Source organism: Silene latifolia, chromosome 7 (assembly GCF_048544455.1).
Source record: "Silene latifolia isolate original U9 population chromosome 7, ASM4854445v1, whole genome shotgun sequence".
Taxonomy (NCBI): domain Eukaryota; kingdom Viridiplantae; phylum Streptophyta; class Magnoliopsida; order Caryophyllales; family Caryophyllaceae; genus Silene; species Silene latifolia.
In genome coordinates, this window is record NC_133532.1 from 8,992,671 (window position 1) to 9,014,169 (window position 21,499).

Here is a 21,499-nt window from a genome sequence, read left to right on the forward strand (position 1 = left end):
CTTATACTGCGTATGACATCTTCCCTAAAATCGAATCTAATTGTTCTAAAATTTGATCAATGATCATAATATAATTGCTTTAAGAATAATGGAGAACAGTAAAAGCGCATTAGATAATCAAACAATAAAGAGCAGAGTGCATAGCAAAGTGGAATCGAACGAACTGAGAAATGCACTCTCACAATCTCTTTTGGACAAGTTCCAAATCCATAGTACTTCGTATTATAGTGCCAGGACTGCCAGCAATACTATGGGACGAAGATCTGGACAAATTTCATAGTAAGTAATAATAATGGTGGTGGTGGTAGGCTGGGGATGATAGATCTGGGGGAGGGTGGGTCGGGGAACGGTTATAATAGGGTGGTCGGACAGGTTGGTCGGTTTAAGGAAAGCAGATATTGGCCGGAGCATGTCGGCCGGACTATGGCTCCATCGGAGTAAGGGCGGACAATTGGTTGCTGGAGGGAGGTGAAGGTAAAGAGGTAGGTGAAAGAAAATTAATTGAGTGAGGATAAAAAAATTGACAAGGGCAAATTTGTAAAAGACGTATGTGAAAGAGTAAAATTCGTATGTGAAAAAGCACGTCCCTTAATTAAAGGTGATACGACATCTACAAATGATGTCAAAATTGACGAAATACATTTGATTAAAACGAAATTAAACAAAAGCAACCTTTCAAATACAAAGATCTCTAACTTGAATGTAAGACATTTCTACATGTCCTCTATTATTTCGATACTTCTTCACACAACCTGTTACGAGAAGATCTTTAGATCCGACAACAATAGCTACTTAGTATATTCATATATACAAAATCCAGGATTCATGATGGTAAATCCACCATCAACAACAAGATTATGACCACTAACATACTTTGCATCATCACTTGCAAGAAACAAAGCCGCATTTGCAATATCTTCAACTTTGCATCTTTCACCTTTTATGTTTGAATAAAAGTTTGAAAAATCTTCATCTTTTATATTAAGAAATGATCTAGCCATAGGAGTAGAAGTCAAATATGGTGCAACACAATTAACCCGAATACCGTAATTTCCAAGTTCTACTGCTGCATTTTTCATTAACCCTACTACTCCATGTTTTGAGCTAGTATAAGAATATATAGCTCCACCTCCTATAATTGAGGATGTACTTGATGTTGTTATTATGCTTCCTTGTTTAGTAGGGATCATAACCCGAGCTGCATGCTTCGTTCCCAAGAATGACCCGATAAGGTTCACCTTCATCACCTGCTCAATTAAACTTGTTATATACTCGTAGAACCATTCAGACATTTACATAGGACTGTTATTTTACAATAAGACTAATATAAAAAGTTGGCTTAGTATTATATTGGTATATTTATAAGTAGTAGCGTGATCAGGATTTTAAGTTGCGGGACCAAAAATGTCAGGGGAGGCAAACTGGTGTTATCATAAGGCAATTCGTCTCATTGTAGACAGGTATATCAGTCTAAAGATGTAGACGGGTCAAATAATCTCATTTTTGCATGAATAGTAACCTCACCATCCCACTTGTTGTTTGTCTTGTTATGTAAGTGGTCACATATTTGACCTGTCTACAACTTTAGACGGATAATGTCCGTCTAGAGTGAGATTTTGTGGTCATAAGGAGCCGACACTAGGGAAGAAGCGGTTTAGGCTAGCCAGACTCACCCAAATGCGGCCCGAGCCACAATACTGCTTTTTTTTCACACGCCCAACAGAGCTAAGTGTATGCGCGAGCTAGGCTGCTAGGCTGGACTAGACATGCGGACTAACTGGCTGCCTTTTTTCGGCCCACTAGGGCGGGCTAGGATGTGCCAGGTCATGCTAACCCGCACTTTTGTCCACCTCTCCTGGCAGGGCTTGCCCAGCCATCCATAATCCGTAAATATGCTATTAATCATTTTATTTATAATAAGGAGGGGCCTTTTTACATACATCAATTTAAATTATAAAATACCAAGTCATCAAATCAAAATAGGAAATTCAATTATTATTTATTACTCGTACTAGTTTTATTACATAAATATAATTAGTGTAGATCCCGCGCAAATACGCGGTAAATATAGGCCTTTTAAATTTTAATGTATTACTTATAGATTTTAGATTTATATCTCATGAATTTTTATAAAAAGTAATTAATCTTAAAATTAATTAAGAGAATTGAGTAATTCCATGAAGTGTGTTTTTTATGAAAAAATTTTGAATACCTCAAATTATTTTAATATATAAGTTTAAGCACTTTGAAGGAAAAACCTTAGAAAACTTTTATTCTCTTAGTATATAGGAGGATTACCTCCTCAAACTCAGACAGAGTAGTTTCGATTATGCTTGGCGTGGGAAAACCCCCTATGCCAGCATTATTATACATGATGTCCAACTTTCCATATTGGGCCATTGTGTAGTCCACTACATTTTTAACATCTTCTTCCTTTGTTACATCACATTGGACGAAGGTGGCTGAAGGCCCAAGTTCTTTACAAATTGATTGGCCTAAATCATCTTGGATATCCGCAATCACAACTTTAGCTCCATGTTGTGTGAAAAGTTTGGCTGTGCATTCACCAATTCCGCTTGCACCTCCGGTTATTATCGCCACTTTACCCACCAATCTGAATATTAGAGATATTAGTTAGTATATAATTGTTCCGGGTGTAAATCCAGAGCAGATGTTTGATACCACTCGTAGCTAGTAGAACGATGTCCTTGCTAGAATCCTTCCTGCGGTCTCCTGAAACGATGAACAAACTGAGGGCTCGGCTTTGGCCGAGCGTACTCACTCCGACGCTCAAGTCAGTAAACTTAGAGAGGTAAGTCGTTGTTACTTGGCTAAGAGTGTATCGTAGAGAGATAAGGAAGATATTACCAGATGAATAGTGGTTATTAGGTCAATTTGTGGATCCCTTCCTCAATGAAGGTTGAGGAGTATTTATAGGCATTCACCTTTTGTCACGTAGTGGCCAAGTGGCCAAGTGGCTCATTAGGTGGAAAGACCGTTTTACCCTCGGCCGATGGACCTGAGGAGGCTAGCCGAGGGTCTTGGATATGAGTACGCGGATATGCGTCCCGGTTTGCTAGCTGTTGCCGAGACCCGTGTGACAGTAGATGGATTGTGTCGGCTAGGCTGTCTAAGTCGTTGGCTTTGCTATGGATACCCTTGACCTTGCTCGATATGTTGACTTGGTCACGGTGCGGGAATATGCCCCATCAATTTGCCCCCAGCGTAGTCTATGCCGTGGCATGGGCTCCGATGTATGTTGAGCGTATATTCTGCGCAAGTATTTTGCAAAAATTTTTGCGTCGGCTTCTTCTGATGCATCGGCTTGATCATTCGTAGGCCTACTATATCCCCCCTCCATATGGATGCGTAAAGGGTATCCGATGTGGAAAGAATGATGATGCCGCCGAGACCAGGGTCGTGAGTGCCTTGGTTATTTACGATTGCCCCGCCGTGCTTCATGGCTTGGTCGATCGTGTGGCCGGCGGAGAGCGGGAACTTAGGAATTTTCTGAGGGAGATGAACAGGCGGAGAGATGTGAATGGGCGTGTTGAATACGCTTGGTAACTGTAGTATTGATTGACATTCAACTGTTGCAACGATTGACATTCCATGGTTGCATGTCCGACACGTGTTTGCTTGGTTGGTTGACGCTTCATGGGTCAAATTGTGCCCTGATTGGTCCTTCTTTATGGGCTGTTTCCTATAAATAGGGCAGTTATTCCGTGATTTTGGCCATTACTTTCATTTCCTCAAATTTTCGAAAATTTTCTCCCAAAATCTTCATCTTTCTAAACTTTCAAGGGCTTTCTATTCTTCAAATCTTCGGTCTTCGATCCGTGAGTGTATTTCTTCAAGGTAATCAAACAACTTTTCTTTTATTTCGTTGGTAATTCGTTGTGAACATGTCTTCATTGATGCTTTGGACCTAGCATACCAAGGCGTCGGGGCCCTAGGTCTCCTTCTCCCAAAGTTGATCCTCAAATTCTTGAGGAATGGGAGGACTCTGATTCCTATGGTGACCTTGGTGATGATTTTGGTGATGAAGTGGAAAGGCCTCGTCGTAATGAAGGGAGGCAGTACGTTATGGATCACGGCGACGCCTGTAAGGCTCGTCTTGACCGTGCTTGGACTCATAAGCTCGCCAGTTGTTCAGGCGACAAATTTTTCGAGGGCCATTTTTTCTTCGGTAGGGGATACGAAATAGTTATCCCCGAGGAGGGTCGGCCGTCTGTTGCCCTCCACCGGCCACACCGGCGTATATATGCACCATCCGGAGTATGGGCTCGGGTTTCCGCCGAATGGGTATGTTATGGCCATTATTAGAGCCATGAACGTTGCGTTGCACAACCGCACCCGTTGGCTATGAGGACCATAATCGGCTTTGTCTGGCTCTGTCTCTTCAAAGGGGAGGCTCCAACGGTCAATTTATTCCGCGGCTTCACCATCTCAAACCATTTTCTCGCCGCGCGTCGGATGGTACAGTGTGGAGATGGAGCCGGGTTATGTCTCCGTCAACAAACTTCCTTCTTGTAAGGTAAGGATCGGCGGGCGGTGGGTGTACGTTAAGGTCTTGGATGACTATCCGCCGCCTCGCTTCTTCCAAAGACCGAGTTAACTTGCGGTGTGAGACTCGGTGGAGCATGATAGATGGGTTTCCGGAAGAAGCTCAAAATGGATGCTAGCAAAGTGTCTACCTTCAATTGAATGAGAGGTCGGCAATGAGGCTCTTTGAGACGGATAAGAGTGGGGTACCGAAAAAATGGATTCCCCCGACGCAGATCATCCTTCGGATGAGCCGCTCACCACGTGGGCCTCATACCGGCCCTAGCACAGGGTGAGTGGGGTCGGTGTGAGGCCCATCGCCGCTCTTAATGCTCTTGCTCCTTGGATTTTGGTTTATTTCCTCCTAACTCTTGCTTTGTTCCTTTCGCAGACCACTTTGGAAAAGACTTGTCGAGGATCTTCTTCGGAGAATGGGACCGCACAAAGATGGGACCGTTGCTAACTTGCATCCGAAAGTCGTAGCCCACGACCGTAGGAAGTCGGTGAATGACCTTATGGAACAACGGCTGAAGAGCTTGAGCGTGGAGGAGGCTCAGGCGAGGATCGTTAGCGGTGTAGTGCGTCGGACGCGAAAAACTCCATCGACCCCGGCTCCATCTCCTATCCCTCCCCCCAAGAAAGTGGAGATTGTTGATATTCCTTCCGAGGGGACTCGATGGGGAGGGATCTCCTCTCATCCGTAAGAGGAAGCAAGACGGCCCCTCTCGCAGCGAGGAGTTGCCTCCTCCGGTCAAGAAGGCCAAGCATGGTAACTAACTATCTCGTGACTCAAATTCACCGGCTTTCGATATGTCGATACGGGTTGATACCGATGTCTTTATTAAATTCTTGCGAGACCAACCGCATCGGCTCTTGGTCTCGTTGGGCGGCAGGTAGGGGGTCCTCTGCGCAGGTCGGTGATCAAGGCGTCACCGTCAACCCTTCATCCCAAAAGGCTTCCTCCTCCCGGCCCGCGGGCCGGTGGTCAAACTGTCACCACCGTCCCTTCATCCCGCAGGGCTTCCGTCTCCCGACTTATGGAGGAAGGCACGAAGTTGATTAGGAGCGGCAAGGTGGAACGTCATCACCGGTGCTCGTCTCATGGAGCAAGAGAAGGCCGTGGCTCGAGCTGTTCATGAGCGCAATGCCACTAAGCGGGTGGCTGCGTCGGCGAAGCTTGATCTCCTCAATGAGCGGAAGCTTAGGGAAGATGCTGAGAAGGCGCTCTTGGCTGAGAGAAAACTCAGGGAGGACGCTGAAAAGGACGTCCTGGCTGAGAGAGCCAAGGCCGAGGCGGCCGCAGCCCGAAGCCGCGGTTGTTGGAGAAGTGTAACTTTGTACGGGGCGTGTGCCGACCTCTATCTCCAGCAGAGGAACGAATCCGAGGGCTGTTTAAGGCCCGGCGGGGTGATTCGGGGCAAAGAGGCCGTCATCAAGCGAAGGAGGAGGACATTGAGATGCTCCAGCACCGTCATGCTCCCCAACTGTGCGCCGAATTCCGAGATCTGGCTGAAGGAGCCGCCAGGGAAGTGATCGAGGAGCTTTTTCCTCTTGAGGATGCCTTTCCGTGGGTCAGATATAACGAGCTGCTCGATGATAAGCTGGCGGCTAAGGAGAAAGCCATGGCGGAGAAGGCCCAGGAGGCGGCGAGGGCGAAAATTGAGGAAGAGGCGGCCGCGGAGAGAGCTGCTCTTGCTGAGAAGGCTAAGGCGGCCAAGGAGGAAGCTGACAGAATGAGGGCGGCTGATGACGCCGAGGCCGTAGCCGAGGTCGCTAAGAAAGTCGCCGGGTTGCCCAATGAAGAAGATGTGGCTACCGCTGCGATGGTAAGCGAGCAACGATCATAGGGTCGCTTGATGAGAACAAGTTTACAAAGAGACCGCCTTAGCTCCTCACATGCTACCAAGTGCTGCTTGATGAGAACAAGTTTACAGCAGATCTGTTTTAGCTGCTTGGGAGTCAATTGCTAAACCCTTCTTCCCTGCCATCCTTTGGTGCTTCAAATGACGCTTGTAATTTTTGTTTTTTTTCTTTCCTTGTATTTTGTACAACCTTGGTAGGTCACGTTTTGGCTTACCCCAATGGGGACGGCCGTTGTCTACATTCTTTCCACCTGTAAGCTGTTTATTAATAATAAGAGTTTGTTTCCTTTGCGTTTGGCATGCCGAGGTCTTTTCTTGTTTTTGCCTGAGTTGCCTTCTGACGTCTTTAATTGAGCGTCTCCTTTTGTTTTCGATTTAGCTTGGCCGAGGCGGTTTAGGGTGTTTATCTCAATTTTAACGTTTTCAAGGTATTTTGATATGTTTATCAAATGCGCTTGCTTGCGATCGTCATGTGTCTGCTTTCTCGATGGAGATCGCTCTCTTGTCGGTCGACGAAGAAGAGTCGGCGTCGGCTTCATTCTTTATAACGATCGCCGCTCTTGTCCAATCGACGGTGTGAGCAAAGCGTCGTCGTTTTCACAACGAACGCCGCTCTTATCCAATCGACAGATGAGACGGCGTCGGCTTATTCTTTATAACGATCGCCGCTCTTGTCCAATCGGCAGTGTGAGCGGCGTCGTCGTTTTTCTACAACGAACGCCGCTCTTATCCAATCGACAGATGAGACGGCGTCGGCTTCATTCTTTATAACGATCGCTCTTGTCCAATCGACAATGTGAGCAGCGTCGCGTTTTCACAACGAACGCCGCTCTTATCCAATCGACAGTATGAGACGGCGTCGGCGTCATTCTTTATAACGATCGCCGCTCTTGTCCAATCGGCGGTGTGAGCAAAGCGTCGTCGTTTTCAAACGAACGCCGCTCTTATCCAATCGACAACATGAGACGCGTCGGCTTCATTCTTTATAACGATCGCCGCTCTTGTCCAATCGACAAAGCGGCGTCGTCGTTTTTCACAACGAACGCCGCTCTTATCCAATCGACAAAGATGAGACGGCGTCGGCTTCATTCTTTATAACGATCGCCGCTCTTGTCCAATCGACAATGTGAGCAAAGCGCGTCGTTTTTCAACGAACGCCGCTCTTATCCAATCGACAGATGAGACGGCGTCGGCTTCATTCTTTATAACGATCGCCGCTCTTGTCCAATCGACAATGTGAGTGAGCGGCGTCGTCGTTTTCTAACGAACGCCGCTCTTATCCAATCGACAGATGAGACGGCGTCGGCTTCATTCTTTATAACGATCGCCGCTCTTGTCCAATCGACAGTGTGAGCAGGCGTCGTCGTTTTCACAACGAACGCCGCTCTTATCCAATCGACAGTATGAGACGGTGTCGGCTTCTTGATGGCGCCTAGCCTGAAAATTGAACATTTTGACGAAACACTTGGTCCCTTTTACATTCGATATTAACATGCGTCGGGGTGCCCACAGTTGTTTTGGGCACCTCCGGCGCTAAACAAGGTCTATTAGTTTCCTAATGCCTTATTTAGAGGGATTGCATGCTCTTCCCACGTCAGCCGTCGGTTGCATCCATAAGGTCGCCTTTTGGTTGTGAGGATGAGCCTTTCCTTTCTCCGATCGCTTCGCCACTTTGAGGGATTGCATGTTGCATCCTCTGGCAGATATCTGGATGTTGACCACCTCGTCCTTCTCGTCTTTGGAGACGAGCTTATGTGCTTCCCCCCGGTCCGAGACATACATTAGTGTCAGGGCCCGGATGGACATCACTGCGTCGGCATCGCTCAGAGTAACACGGCCTATCAGGGCGTTGTAGGCGGATGAGCCGTCGATGACGACGAACTCGGCTAAGACATTCTTGGCCGCATTCCCCTCGCCGAACATCACCGGGAGTCTGATTGAACCCAGGGGTACCGAGCCACCGGAGAAGCCGCAGTGGATGGGTGCGGGGCTCAAATCCTTGAGTCTAAGGCCGAGGCCGTTAAAGCACTCCCTAAACATGATGTTCGTGTAGGCGCTGTGTCAATCGGACACCTCTTTACCAGGTGGTTGGAAATGTCCAAGTTGACTACGAGCGGGTCGCGCGTGAGGGGCGATGACTCCCTCGTAGTCCTTCCCTCCAATAGTCATATCGGGAATGCTTTGGAGGCGGGGTCGCCGTGTTGGGCACAAAGTTGATGGCCCGATACATGCTCTCGTTCGGTGCCTTTTGTGCCCATGAGCCGACCCGCCGTTCTCGTTACCTCCGATGACTACGTGGATAACTCCTATCCGTTGAAAAACGGATTTCTTATCCGAGCCGCTGGCGTCAGTCTTCTGGCCTTTGGCCACATACTTGTCGAGGCACCCCTTTCGGATTAGCTCTTCAATGGCATTCTTCAGGTGCCGGCAGTTGTCAGTGAGGTGGCCGGCACAACCGTGGTACTCGCAGTACTGGTTCGCGTCACCATCTCCTTTTGGCTTGGGAGGCCGTTCCCACTTCTGGCCCTCGCTTCTGCTCAGGGCGAAGACCTGGGCGGCCGATGCGACCAGAGGGGTTTTGTCATGGTAATGCCTTTGGTAAAACATCCCCGAACTCCCCGCGCCCGTCGAGTCCTCCGCTTCTTGGCGGATCTATCGGGCCGTGACTGTTCTTGTCACGGCGTTTCTCATCGATCGCGACCGTTAGTGTCGCGGCGTCTCATCCGGGATGTCATCCCGGCGCTTTTCCTCTCTGAGGGCTTGGCCTCGCTGGGGCCTACCCAGGTCTTGTGGTAATCTTCCACCTTGATGGCCTGATCGGCCATCTTCCTTGCGCGTCCGTGCCCGTGCCCCCGTGCTTGATGAGCTCGTCCTTTAAGCTTCCTTTGGGAGGCCCTTCATTAGTGCGAACGCCGCCGCCGGGGTTGATCTCCCGAATCTGCTGGACTTTGCCGTCGAACCTCTTCACATAGGCACGCAGAGACTCGCCCTCCTCCTGTTTGATAGTCGGGAGGTCCGATGTTTCCACGGCCCTCCTTTTTGTTACAAGAGTATCTTTGGGCAAGAAAGCGTCCTTTAGGTCGGCGAAGCAATATATCGAGCCGTTAGGAAGCCCCTTGTACCAACTCCGAGCCATCCCATGCAGTCGTCGTGGGAAGACCCGGCACTGGACTTCATCGGGCTGCTCCCATACCGACATGTGAGACTCAAAGGCCTCGGCGTGGTCGGTTGGGTCACTATCTCCTTTGTATGTGAGCGCCGGCAACTTCAGCTTGGGTGGCACGGCGATGTCTAGGACATAGTCGCTTAGGGGCTGCTTGACCACGTGTCGGATGACACGCGGCGACCGACTCCTCGCATTTCTCGTCCGGCTCCTCTCCTCGTAGCGAGAAGGACTCCTTCTTTGATTTGGACTTCCTCTCCGACTCTCATGAGTCGGACTTGCCGGTTCCCCGGGTGTGCCTCGTCGGTGTTGCGGCGACGCTGTCCCCTCCCGAGTGCGAGATGGACTTATGTTTACCACGACCACCTTGGGCTCCTCCGGCGTCTTGATATGGTCTGCTTCTCCCAGTGCTCCGTTCAAGTTTCTTGGAGTCACGTTCTGGGCCCTGTTCTCCTGGACGGCTTCTGCCGCTTGTGTTGGCGTACCTGTGTGAGCTGGTGTACTCCCAATCAGGTCTAGGAGTGTCTTTAGTTTCGTTATGTCAACCACCTGTCCCATGATGGTGACCTGGTTGATGGGCGGCGGTGTGTCCGGTAATGTCGGCATTCCGAATTCCGGTTGGATTATTCCGCCGGTGGAGGTTTGCACTACTCCAGAATGGTGAAATGTATCATCTTGGTGTAGCTCGGTTTCGTCGGTCACGACTACTTGTTGCTTTGACATCTTAGCTTTTGGGGTGGGTTTTTCTTGTGTTTTTGTTTTTGTTGTTTTGGGAATGAATGTGACTAGCTTTTAGTGTCTACTTTCCCACAGACGGCGCCAATTGTTCCGGGTGTAAATCCAGAGCAGATGTTTGATACCACTCGTAGCTAGTAGAACGATGTCCTTGCTAGAATCCTTCCTGCGGTCTCCTGAAACGATGAACAAACTGAGGGCTCGGCTTTGGCCGAGCGTACTCACTCCGACGCTCAAGTCAGTAAACTTAGAGAGGTAAGTCGTTGTTACTTGGCTAAGAGTGTATCGTAGAGAGATAAGGAAGATATTACCAGATGAATAGTGGTTATTAGGTCAATTTGTGGATCCCTTCCTCAATGAAGGTTGAGGAGTATTTATAGGCATTCACCTTTTGTCACGTAGTGGCCAAGTGGCCAAGTGGCTCATTAGGTGGAAAGACCGTTTTACCCTCGGCCGATGGACCTGAGGAGGCTAGCCGAGGGTCTTGGATATGAGTACGCGGATATGCGTCCCGGCTGGCTAGTTGTCTGGCCGAGACCCAGGTGACAGGCCGATGGATTGTGTCGGCTAGGCTGTCTAAGTCGTTGGCTTTGCTATGGATACCCTTGACCTTGCTCGATATGTTGACTTGGTCAGCGGTGCAGAATATGCCCCATCAATAATATTAGTAAAGATATTATTATGGGTATCATAATAATATCCTATAGAATATTAGGAATATTCTTGGACCATAATAATATCTTTACTAATATTTTATACTAACTAATCAATAGGTCTTGGTATAGACGGGTGTGGCGAACAGACGGGTAAAGATCTCTAATAAAATGGGTAGGGGGAACAAGGTGGGGCATCCCCATGTGCTTCCCACTTTATGACAAATGGGTCATTTGTGAGGGAAAATAGTATCCGTCTATACGTATAGACGGATAGTGCCGTCTATAATGAGAATTTGTGCTAACTAATTTCTCTAATACTGAACATTCGGAGCCGAATTAATAAGGGGTCATTTGGTTGCAAGTATGAGCGCAGTGGTGGAGCTAGGGGGGCTAGCAGGGCGCTCGAATTAAATTTTCAGAATTTTTAGTTGAAATTTCCGAAATTTTTTCGAGTGTACCTTATATCATTACCACTTATCTATGATAGAAAATTCTACCTTTACATATTTAATAGAACAAATTCTTAATAAATTCTACCTTTACATATTTAATAGAACAAATTCTTATCTAAGACAGAAAATTTATTAGACAATCAATACTCACGAGGTAAAATAATTTGCTAAAATTTCTCGGAGAAAAAGAAGGATAATGCGAAAGTTGGAAATGTACTCGTACCTTTTTGCGGCAGCTGAAAGTACTGGAAAAACCATATTGTTAAGCTTTCGAAGGTGAAGGTAAACAAGTTACGCAGTTTGTTATTATCGTTACTATATATACTGTCTCTAATAAGTGGTACGAGTAACTTTATGAAGTGACAGCTTATATGGAGTACTTTTATGTAAATGAAAAAATTCGTAAACTACGGCGACGAAGACACATATGGTCAATATATATATGCACCACATGCTCCACATCAATATACAGCTATACTTTGTTGATTAATGCTTTCAATTTGATTTAATTATATGATCTATAGATAATTGCATTGTTATGAGCCGTACATAATTGATTGAATTGTTTATATGATATCGGTGTATAATATTGTAAGAACATAAGGCAGTAATAATATATCAGAAATAGAAACTTATCGAAACTGAAAAACTGTACTATGGTGGTAGTCCACTGCCTTGAAAGCTAGTATGCCCGATCGCGGTGGTTATTGAGTAACGTTGATAGTTTCCCAAGTCAACACATTTAGCGGTCAACTCGAACAAAACAAATCCCAAAAGGTTGGCACAACTCGCACCGCAGGTGCTCTACCCAAATCATAACCCTAACCCTAACCGACAGGCTGGGCCGACTATGAAACTTCATCATCTTTATCATGATGATATGAAGTTGTACTAAAATATTGAAGATTTGAAGAAAGGAGAAGGAAAGAAAGAGACGAGCAAGAGAGAGTTTGAGAGAAAATGTAATTGTGTATTATTAACTTGTGATTGTACAACATGAAATTGCTAGTATTTCTCGAATATCGTTATTGGATAATAGTGTTTATTTTGTCTCTATTTGTTCAAATTGTGAACATCAAGGACAATCGTTGTGCTTTCTTTATAACGCGAGAACGTCGGAGTATTTAGTAGGGTTCTCTAAACCAATAAACTTAGTCTCCTCTCTACTATAAATACGAGTGTTCATTGCTCATTTAGATAACACTTTTCGAGCTATAACCTTCATTGCATACGTAAGCCTAGTTTTTATCTTTTACATTTGAAAATCATTTTCAAAAGTCGTGTTATTATATTGCTAGTATTTCTCGAATATTGTTATTGGATAATAGTGCTGATTTTGTCTCTATTCGTTCAAATTGTGAACATCAAGGACAATCGTTGTGCTTTCTTTATAACGCGAGAACGTCGGAGTATTTAGTAGGGTTCTCTAAACCAATAAACTTAGTCTCCTCTCAACTATAAATACGAGTGTTCATTGCTCATTTAGATAACACTTTTCGAGCTATAACCTTCATTGCATACGTAAGCCTAGTTTTTATCTTTTACATTTGAAAATCATTTTCAAAAGTCGTGTTATTATATTGCTAGTATTTCTCGAATATTGTTATTGGATAATAGTGCTGATTTTGTCTCTATTCGTTCAAATTGTGAACATCAAGGACAATCGTTGTGCTTTCTTTATAACGTGAGAATGTCGGAGTATTTTAGGATACTCATTAGATACAAGTATAGTTAGTTGTAGAGTGGGTTAGTTATTTTGTAATCCGTAAAAAGGTACTAAAATAATTAATCGAGAATAGTGGACGTAGGCTTCAACGTGTCAAGCTGAACCACTTCAAAACTCTCATGTCTCTTGCATCTTTACATTTCGTTTTTATTTTACGCTTTGCAAGTGTTAGTCGTGAGTTGAATTTAAACGATAAATTCAAACTAACAATTATTAACGGAATCGAAAAAGTGGACATACACAATTTACCCCCTCTTGAGTATATCAGATCAATAGACTCTACAATTACTATAAATATAAACTCCACAATCGTTTAATCTCTCTTAAGACGCTATTATCTTAAAACAATAAAAACATCGTCATTTAATAATAAAATAAAATAAAAAGATAACCATTTAATGATAAAAAAAAGTTGTAATTAAAATTATCACTTTCTAATAGTAAACTGATGGTGACTCTTTATCTGAAAATCTTCAAAATTTATCTTAAAATGGTCCGTCTTAATTTCAGATGGATACCACTAATCTGAAATGAGAATTTGGTATATACTTAACTTAGAGGAAGGAGATTAATACAAGTACTTGAGTTAGTCGTTTTAGTTTAGATTCAAATAAATTGATTATTTGGTCGGTTCAATCTAATTTAGTTATTCTAGGCGTGTTTTCTTAAGTTACGTCATCTCAGAATTGTCATTTTTTTTTATTAGGTAAGAAAACTAGATTGATCCTCTAAGGTAGGACCAACATATATCATCCTTTCGAATGATAGAGGTAAGTTGAAGCCACCGGCTTTCAAACCACCTCGAAAGAGTTGGACATGAATGTCCAATAGAAGTCATAAAGTCAGCAACTTTGTTGGCTTCACGAAAGCAATGTTTAATTATCACTTCATCAAAGAACTGAAGATCTAATTTTACATCCATGATAATACTAGAAATTTGCCAAGTACTACGGATTGAGTTGATAACCCATAAATTATCACCTTCTACAATTAACTTCGAGATTCCTAAGTATTTAGCTGATAAAATGTCTTCTTTAAAGCGAGAGTTTTAGCAACAAGAATACTATTAAATCCGCACTTTTTTGCTCCTAGGAAAACGACTTTGACCATTATGATCTCTTATAGAATATCCTAGAGCAGCTTTATTACCATCTATTTTTGATCCGTCAAAATTTAGCTTTAGAAACCCATTTTTAGGTTTCTCCCACCAAATTTCTTCCTTACTAGTAGTATTTCTAACTGACACGTCTTATCAGGATTGTTAATATCCTTATGTCTAGTCTCATTCCAAATCTTGATGCTATTATTACATAAAAGGATAATTTTGCTAATATTAAAATGAACATCGTTACAAATAATGTCATTTATATGGAACCATGCATTCCACCAAATAAATAAAATCTTAATGAAATCGGCTTTTGGAATTAAAATTTTAAGACGATTAAGTTTCTCTATAAAGCTCTGACTTGCAATATTATCGTATATTGCCAAAAAATAGTTAAAGCTAATTGTATTCATGTCTTGGATGACCGATGCAATCAAGGAACACTTGAAAAAGAAATGATCTCTATCTTCAATTAGATGATTACACAAAACACATTGAGGTGGGACAATTATATGATTTCGTAGAAGCCTACTTTTCGTAGGGAGACCATCTACACAAATTTTCCAAAGAAAAAATCTTAATTTTAGAGGAACATTTAGTTTCCAAATCCAGTAAAATTCACATTTGTCAATATTTTTATCGAACAAGCCTTGTGCTAACCATGTATCACTTTCATCATGAATCGTCTTATCCTCCGTGCTTTTAGTCATATGAGAGCTTCCATATGAACTGGTTAACCTGAAGAAAGGCAACACAACATATTCTTCGACATTTGACAAAAAATAAAAATAAAGGTATGCAATCTTCAAAACATTTCTTTTTACACTGAAACTCCGTGCAGAAAAGAACAAAACCTTGAACGACTAATATCAGAATAGTCACTTTGGGGAGACATTATCGTTGATTGTATAGGGGTCGCCAGCACAGGCTCAGTACGATCATTCAATCTGCAAGGCCACACATTCGCATTCACAAATAGTTTTTAGGGAAAGAAAATTGTCAGACTATTGAAACTAGCTGCAATGGTTAATTGACGAAGAATCCTTAAGGCAAGGAATGGGGGAGAAAAACAAAACGTGCTACAGTGACCAAAAAAACATAATGTACAGTTATAGTTACCTAGCTCTTTCTCCAGGTGATTTCATCTTAATTGGCAAAGCAGAACTGTCTCTAGTATTCAAATACTTTCGTGGCGTTGGAGAGATACTTTTTTATCTACTCCGTTCTCTGATATACAATTAAATTGATATCAGTCTACTGAGAAGATAAAAAAAAAGATATATACTATTAGTATCATTGATAAATTAATAATAGTGAAATGAATCTTTTTGTGTCAAAGAATTTTTGGTGTGTAAACTCAAACACCCATTGTCGGGAGCCTATAATTCACCACTGCATATGTGGCTCCTTCCTAGTTACTTCATATACGGAAATATAATTTATTTATTCACAAGTTATGGCTTTATATTTTAGTGCGAAAAACACAACCATAATGTTCATTGTTCACTGTTACGATAGCTTCTTCTAATCACTATGTTAAAGAACAACAGATGACAATAACCAACCATGTCCAAGGTTTGGGGCTATACGCCTATACCATTTATCTACAATCCATAGTAAAATAAACTAGTGAATATAAGATCACATAAATTGAACTAGAATTTGAAAATGACCTGCTAACTGACATAGAACGCCATTGCGTACGATGGCAAACAGTATCTGAGAAGGTGGAGTACTAATTGCTACGGCCTTAATAACACAAATGACAAATACTATGTGCAATCTAATAGACGATATCATTTGATATTGTGCAATATTACGCATATAATATCCGAGACATTCAGAGTATGAGATCATTGTGAATTATTTAGTCACCTTTTATTAGTCTTGTAATTAGGTAAGTAATTATATGGGAGCGTGTATGTATTCTATATAAGCTAGTTGTATTCTCTTTTTTTATCATCAATAAATTACACACATTCAATGCTTCATATGTGAAGAGTTTAGGATCCCGAAGTACCTAAGAGGGGGAGGGGGTGAATTAGGTACCTTTTAAAATTTTTAACTTAACTTAATTGATTTAAGTTAGTTAAATGAAATGATATCTCAAATACCTAACACAACCTCTTTTAAATGGAGATTAAAAGAAGTGTCGTTGGTTGTGATGAAGGCAACATGTAGTAACGGATCGTAACTTGTTGTCTTTGTATAAAAATCGAAACAACCAGACCAACGTGACAAGATAGTAGACTTCTTGAAGATAATAAAAACGACAAACTAAGAATTGCAAATAAATAAATAAACGAAATAAGTTCAACACAATCAGTTTTGAATTGGTTCGGCCTACACTCTATAGGCCTACGTCCAATCTACTTCTCATTAATAATTTGATAATGTAATTAACTCTAACTACAATTATTCTATTACAACGAGATCCCCACAATCTACTCCGATTGTGCTATTCAAGAAACTACTCCGTTTCTAAAGCTCATCTAATTCTCAAGTAGTTACAAGATCAAATGTCTCTAATTTGTTCACTTAAGAACGGGAGAGACTCAATGTCGATCTAACTAAGAGAAAGAAGATATTGAGCTATGTCATACTAGATGAATAAACCATTTTGAGACTTGTAAGAAATAAGAAAAATTTGCAACCAAAAGATTTTAGACACTTGAAAATATTAAGAGCTTTTGCAAATGTTTTCTATCTCTTTCTCAGATTTTAGCAATGTGTGGTGTGTGTTTCTCAAGGAGTGAAGCACTCCTTTTATAGAGAAAAAGGAGGAGTCTTTTAATATAAAAAATCAAGTTTGAAAGTCAATCCAAAGACAAGTAATATGTGACAAAAGATTTCAGTTTTTCTTACTTGCACCAAAGTGGTTAATCTGAAAAATAAGCTTTTGAAAAGAAAAATTTCCTTTCCTTGTCAAGAGTCACACATGTGACTTGCACAAGAAAGGAAGGCTTTGAAAGTGCTTTCAAAAAATCAATCCTAAAACATTTAACCAATTTGGGCAAAGTTTACAAGTTACCAACTAAACCAATTACTCAGAATAGTTGGTTGGAATTTTTTCACAAACTTGTTTAACAATTTAAAAGACATCTTTGGGAAAGCATGGTTTATTCGTCTAGAACAGCAACAGTGGGCGACACTGTTGCCTTGGCATAGCAAACTCAATATTTTCGATCTCAATTCTAATGACCCAAATTAAATACAAGGCGGTCTTCATCCAATGCTTAAATCGTCTTGAATCAACAAGTCGACAATTCCTATTAAGTAAACTTAAGAAAAAACATTAGTAACCTTTGGTTTGTCATCATCAACACAATAAGCTCAACAAATTCCCCCTTTGATGATGACAAGCCAAATATAATGTGTCTTTCCCCTTTTGGTTCCCCCTTAACAAGATAATCAAAATCAACTAGTCATTAGAATTAGTGAGCAATGAGATAAGATCATATTAGAAATAAAAGAGAGTAAACACAAGAATAAAATTACTAATATTAAACACTTATGAACACTAGCAAGAGTATGAACAATACCATCCGTACACATTATAGATCCACTTCCCCCTCTTGACATCATCAAAAGAGTGAAGGCAAAAGAAGACGGACACAACAAAACACCAAGGTTAGGATATAGAGCGTATTTAAACATATGAAGGCAAATTAATGTAAATAGACCAAATAATTTAAGATAAGATAATAAAGCAAGTGAGCAAAATAAGGGGTTAATTTGTGGGTTAGGCTTAGGAGAAACCGGGTTTCAAAGTTGAGGAAGAATCATTCCCGGAGAACGCAAAACAATGACCGGAGCAAAAATGATTTCCGGCGGTCTGTCGAACACACAAATTCCACTCTTGGCAAGCTTTGTAATCGGTTGAGTATTCAATTCAGATCTAATCTTGACATATGTCCACAAATTCCTTCTTAATTTCTTCAATTAATATACCTTTTCCTTCATCCCTTACATTCAAAACCTTTGATTTCTTTCCACTTTCTTTTCTTCAATCCAACATAAGATTATTGGAAACTTTCACACAAGCCTTTGTAATCATTGGGTCATCTTCAATCATATTCATATATTTCGTTTCAAATATATGAATGAAGAGCAAATTTTTTTTTTTTTTTTTTTTTTTTTTTTTTTTTTTTTTTTTTTTTTTTTTTTGGACGATTTCAGATCATGTCACCTTGGATCGCTTTTGGCGATGGCGTTCAGGAGCAAGTCGATGAGCATTTGGAGTGAATTTTCCTTTTCCTCTTCTTCATGGTCAAATTGTAGCTATCATGGATTACGAGGTGATGAAGATGTGGGTGGTTGTCATTGTTGACTTAACTTGGAGGTGATGGAGGGTTTAAAATGTATGTTGGGTTTATCAGGTTTAAAAGGGAAGAGTAATGAAGGATGTTAGAGGAAGTTTTAATTGGATTTAATATTGGACAGTGGGTGGGAGTTTTGTGGAGGTGTGTAGAGGAAGACTTGCATTATTATAAAATACAAAAATCTTTGGGAAATAAACACAAATTTGAATAAATACACTTAAACACAATCATCAACCAGGTTTCTTAAAATGCTTTGCCAGGGTGATCAAATTTTGCACTTATACACTCTAATTAGTCAATCATATGAGATAATGTGAATAAATAAAGTGATTACATGTTATTAATCAAGCCAACCTCTAACCTAAGTTTTTCAAATTGTGCTCTTGCAAGTGGTTTAGTGAAAATATCCGCAATTTGATCCTCGGTTTTACAAAATTTAAGACTAATATTACCTTTTTCTACATGATCACGAAGAAAATGATGTCGGATTTCAATATGCTTAGTTCGTGAATGTTGGATGGGATTTTTTGAAATGTTTATAGCACTTGTATTATCACACATAATGGGGACGGAATCGTAAAACATACCAAAGTCGGAAAGTTGTTGTCTCACCCATAAGAGTTGAGAGCAACAGTGCGCTGCACTGACATATTCGCTTTCGGCCGTAGAAAGAGCGACCGTATTTTGCTTCTTCGAAGCCCAAGAAACAAGACATGGGCCCAAGAAAGTAGCAACACCGGATGTACTTTTACGATCCACCGTACACCCCGCATAGTCCGCATCGGAATAACCTATAAGATCAAAGGGACAATATAAGGGATACCATAGATAAAGATTTTGTGTTCCAATCAAATACCGAAGAATTCGTTTGACCGCTTTGAAATGGGATTCTTTCGGATTTGCTTGGAATCTAGCACATAAGCAAACACTAAAGAGAATATCGGGACGACTAGCGGTTAGGTAAAGTAGCGATCCAATCATACCTCTATACACCTTTTCACTAACATTCTTACCATGTTCATCTTTGTCCAATTTGGATCCAGGTACCATAGGTGTATCGTGAGAGTTACCTTGAGTCATCCCAAATTTCTTTAGCATTTCTTTAATGTACTTTTGTTGATGGATCATGATTCCATCCTTAGATTGCTTGATTTGGAGCCCAAGAAAGAATCATAACTCACCCATCATGCTCATTTCAAATTCCGATTTCATTAGTTCCGAAAAATAGACACAAAGAAGTTCATTAGTTGCACCAAATATAATATCATCAACATATACTTGGACAATCAACGATTCAAAGCAGATGTGTCTTTAAAAACAATGTTTTATCAACGGAACCTCTTCTAAAACCGTTTTCAATGAGAAATTTAGACAACCTATCATACCAACACCTAGGTGCTTGTTTTAAACCATAAAGAGCTTTGTCTAATTTGAAAACATGTTTAGGAAAATCATTGTCTAAGAAACCCGGAGGTTGCTCCACAAAGACATCTTCTTCCAAATATCCATTTAAGAAAGCGGTTTTGACATCCATTTGGAAGAGTTTAATGCCTTTGTGAGCCGCAAAAGCAATGAGTAATCGTATGGCTTCAAGCCGGGCTACCGGTGCATAGGTTTCATCATAATCGATTCCTTCTTGTTGATTATAACCTTGCACCACTAGCCTAGCTTTATTCCTTACAATTTCACCCGAATCATCAAGCTTATTGCGAAAGACCCACCTAGTACCAATGACGGTATGGTTGGGTGGTCTAGGGACTAAGTGCCATACCTCGTTCCTTTTGAATTGATTTAGTTCCTCTTGCATGGCAACTAGCCAATCATCATCGGCTAAGGCGATAGTCACATTTGAAGGCTCGATTTGGGATAAGAAGGCATTATGAGCACAAAAGTTTTGTAAGGATGCCCTTGTTCTTATTCCGGAATTTAGATCACTTGTCAAGTTGGAAAGAGGGTGAGAGCTTTGATGCTTCCATTTTCTTAGGACGAAAGGGGTTTCTTCCCCCTCAGAGGCAACAGTCTCTGAGACTGTTGTCTGTTGATTGGAGGAAGGATCTGGAATGTGTCCGAGGATTCTCCCCGAGGCAACAAAGTCCGAGACTCGTTCGTTCGGAAGTGGAGGCAACAATCGTGGGAACTGTTGCGAGAATGAGATGTTGAAACAGGCAGGCAACAGTGTCTCCGATTGTTCCCCCGAATCGGTGCTTGCATCGAAGGAAAAGCGATGTCTGTGATCGTTGCCCAACGTCATTGTTTGGAGCTTCTTCATCCTCAAACACAAAGTCTTTTCTTACAAGACCTATCTCAAATTCATCATCTTCATCATCTTCATTATCTTCTCCATCATTTTGTACCTGTCCAAGAATGCTAGATTCATCAAATATGACATGGACACTTTCTTCAATTCGCATGGTTCGTTTGTTATAAACTTTATAAGCCTTGCTATGGTCGGAATAACCAATAAAAACCGCTTCATCACTACGTGGATCGAATTTTCCCAAGTTGTCTTTACCATTGTTGTGAACAAAACATTTGCTTCCAAAGCATCTAAAATATGAGATATTGGGTTTTCTACCACGTAAAATTTCATAGGGTGTTTTATTGATTATGCTTCTTATCATGACTCGATTATGAATATAGCAAGCGGTGTTTACCGCTTCGGCCCAAAAGTCTTTAGGCAATTTACTACACAACAACATGGTTCTAGCCATACTTTCAAGGGTCCTATTCATTCGTTCGACCACTCCATTTTGTTGTGGTGTTCTAGGAGCCGAAAAATTATGGTCTACACCATTGTCATTACAATAAGCGCTAAATGATGAATTTTCGAATTCGGTTCCATGATCGGTTCTTATGGAAACAAGTTTGAGATCAAGTTTGTTTTGAATCTTTTTCAACCAAATTAAAAATTCATCAAATGCCTCACTCTTGGA

General features: G+C 41.7%; 1 protein-coding gene across 2 annotated transcripts in view; it reads right to left on the minus strand.

Moving 5' to 3' along the window:
- Positions 1 to 585: 585 nt before the first annotated feature.
- The window catches only part of LOC141591632 (borneol dehydrogenase, mitochondrial-like), a 96,594-nt gene continuing 75,680 nt past the window's right edge, over positions 586 to 21,499 (minus strand). The window contains exons 1-3 of one of the 2 annotated variants that reach the window (XM_074412032.1): positions 11,637 to 11,728; positions 2,299 to 2,614; positions 586 to 1,247 (exon numbers count right to left, since the gene is read on the minus strand). In XM_074412032.1, coding sequence (XP_074268133.1) covers positions 789 to 1,247; positions 2,299 to 2,614; positions 11,637 to 11,671 — 810 coding nt within the window. In that variant the 5' untranslated portion in view covers positions 11,672 to 11,728 and the 3' untranslated portion in view covers positions 586 to 788. Of the gene's footprint in view, positions 1,248 to 2,298; positions 2,615 to 11,636; positions 11,729 to 21,499 lie in introns of those variants that run through there. The other variant, XM_074412033.1, reaches the window with a different exon arrangement.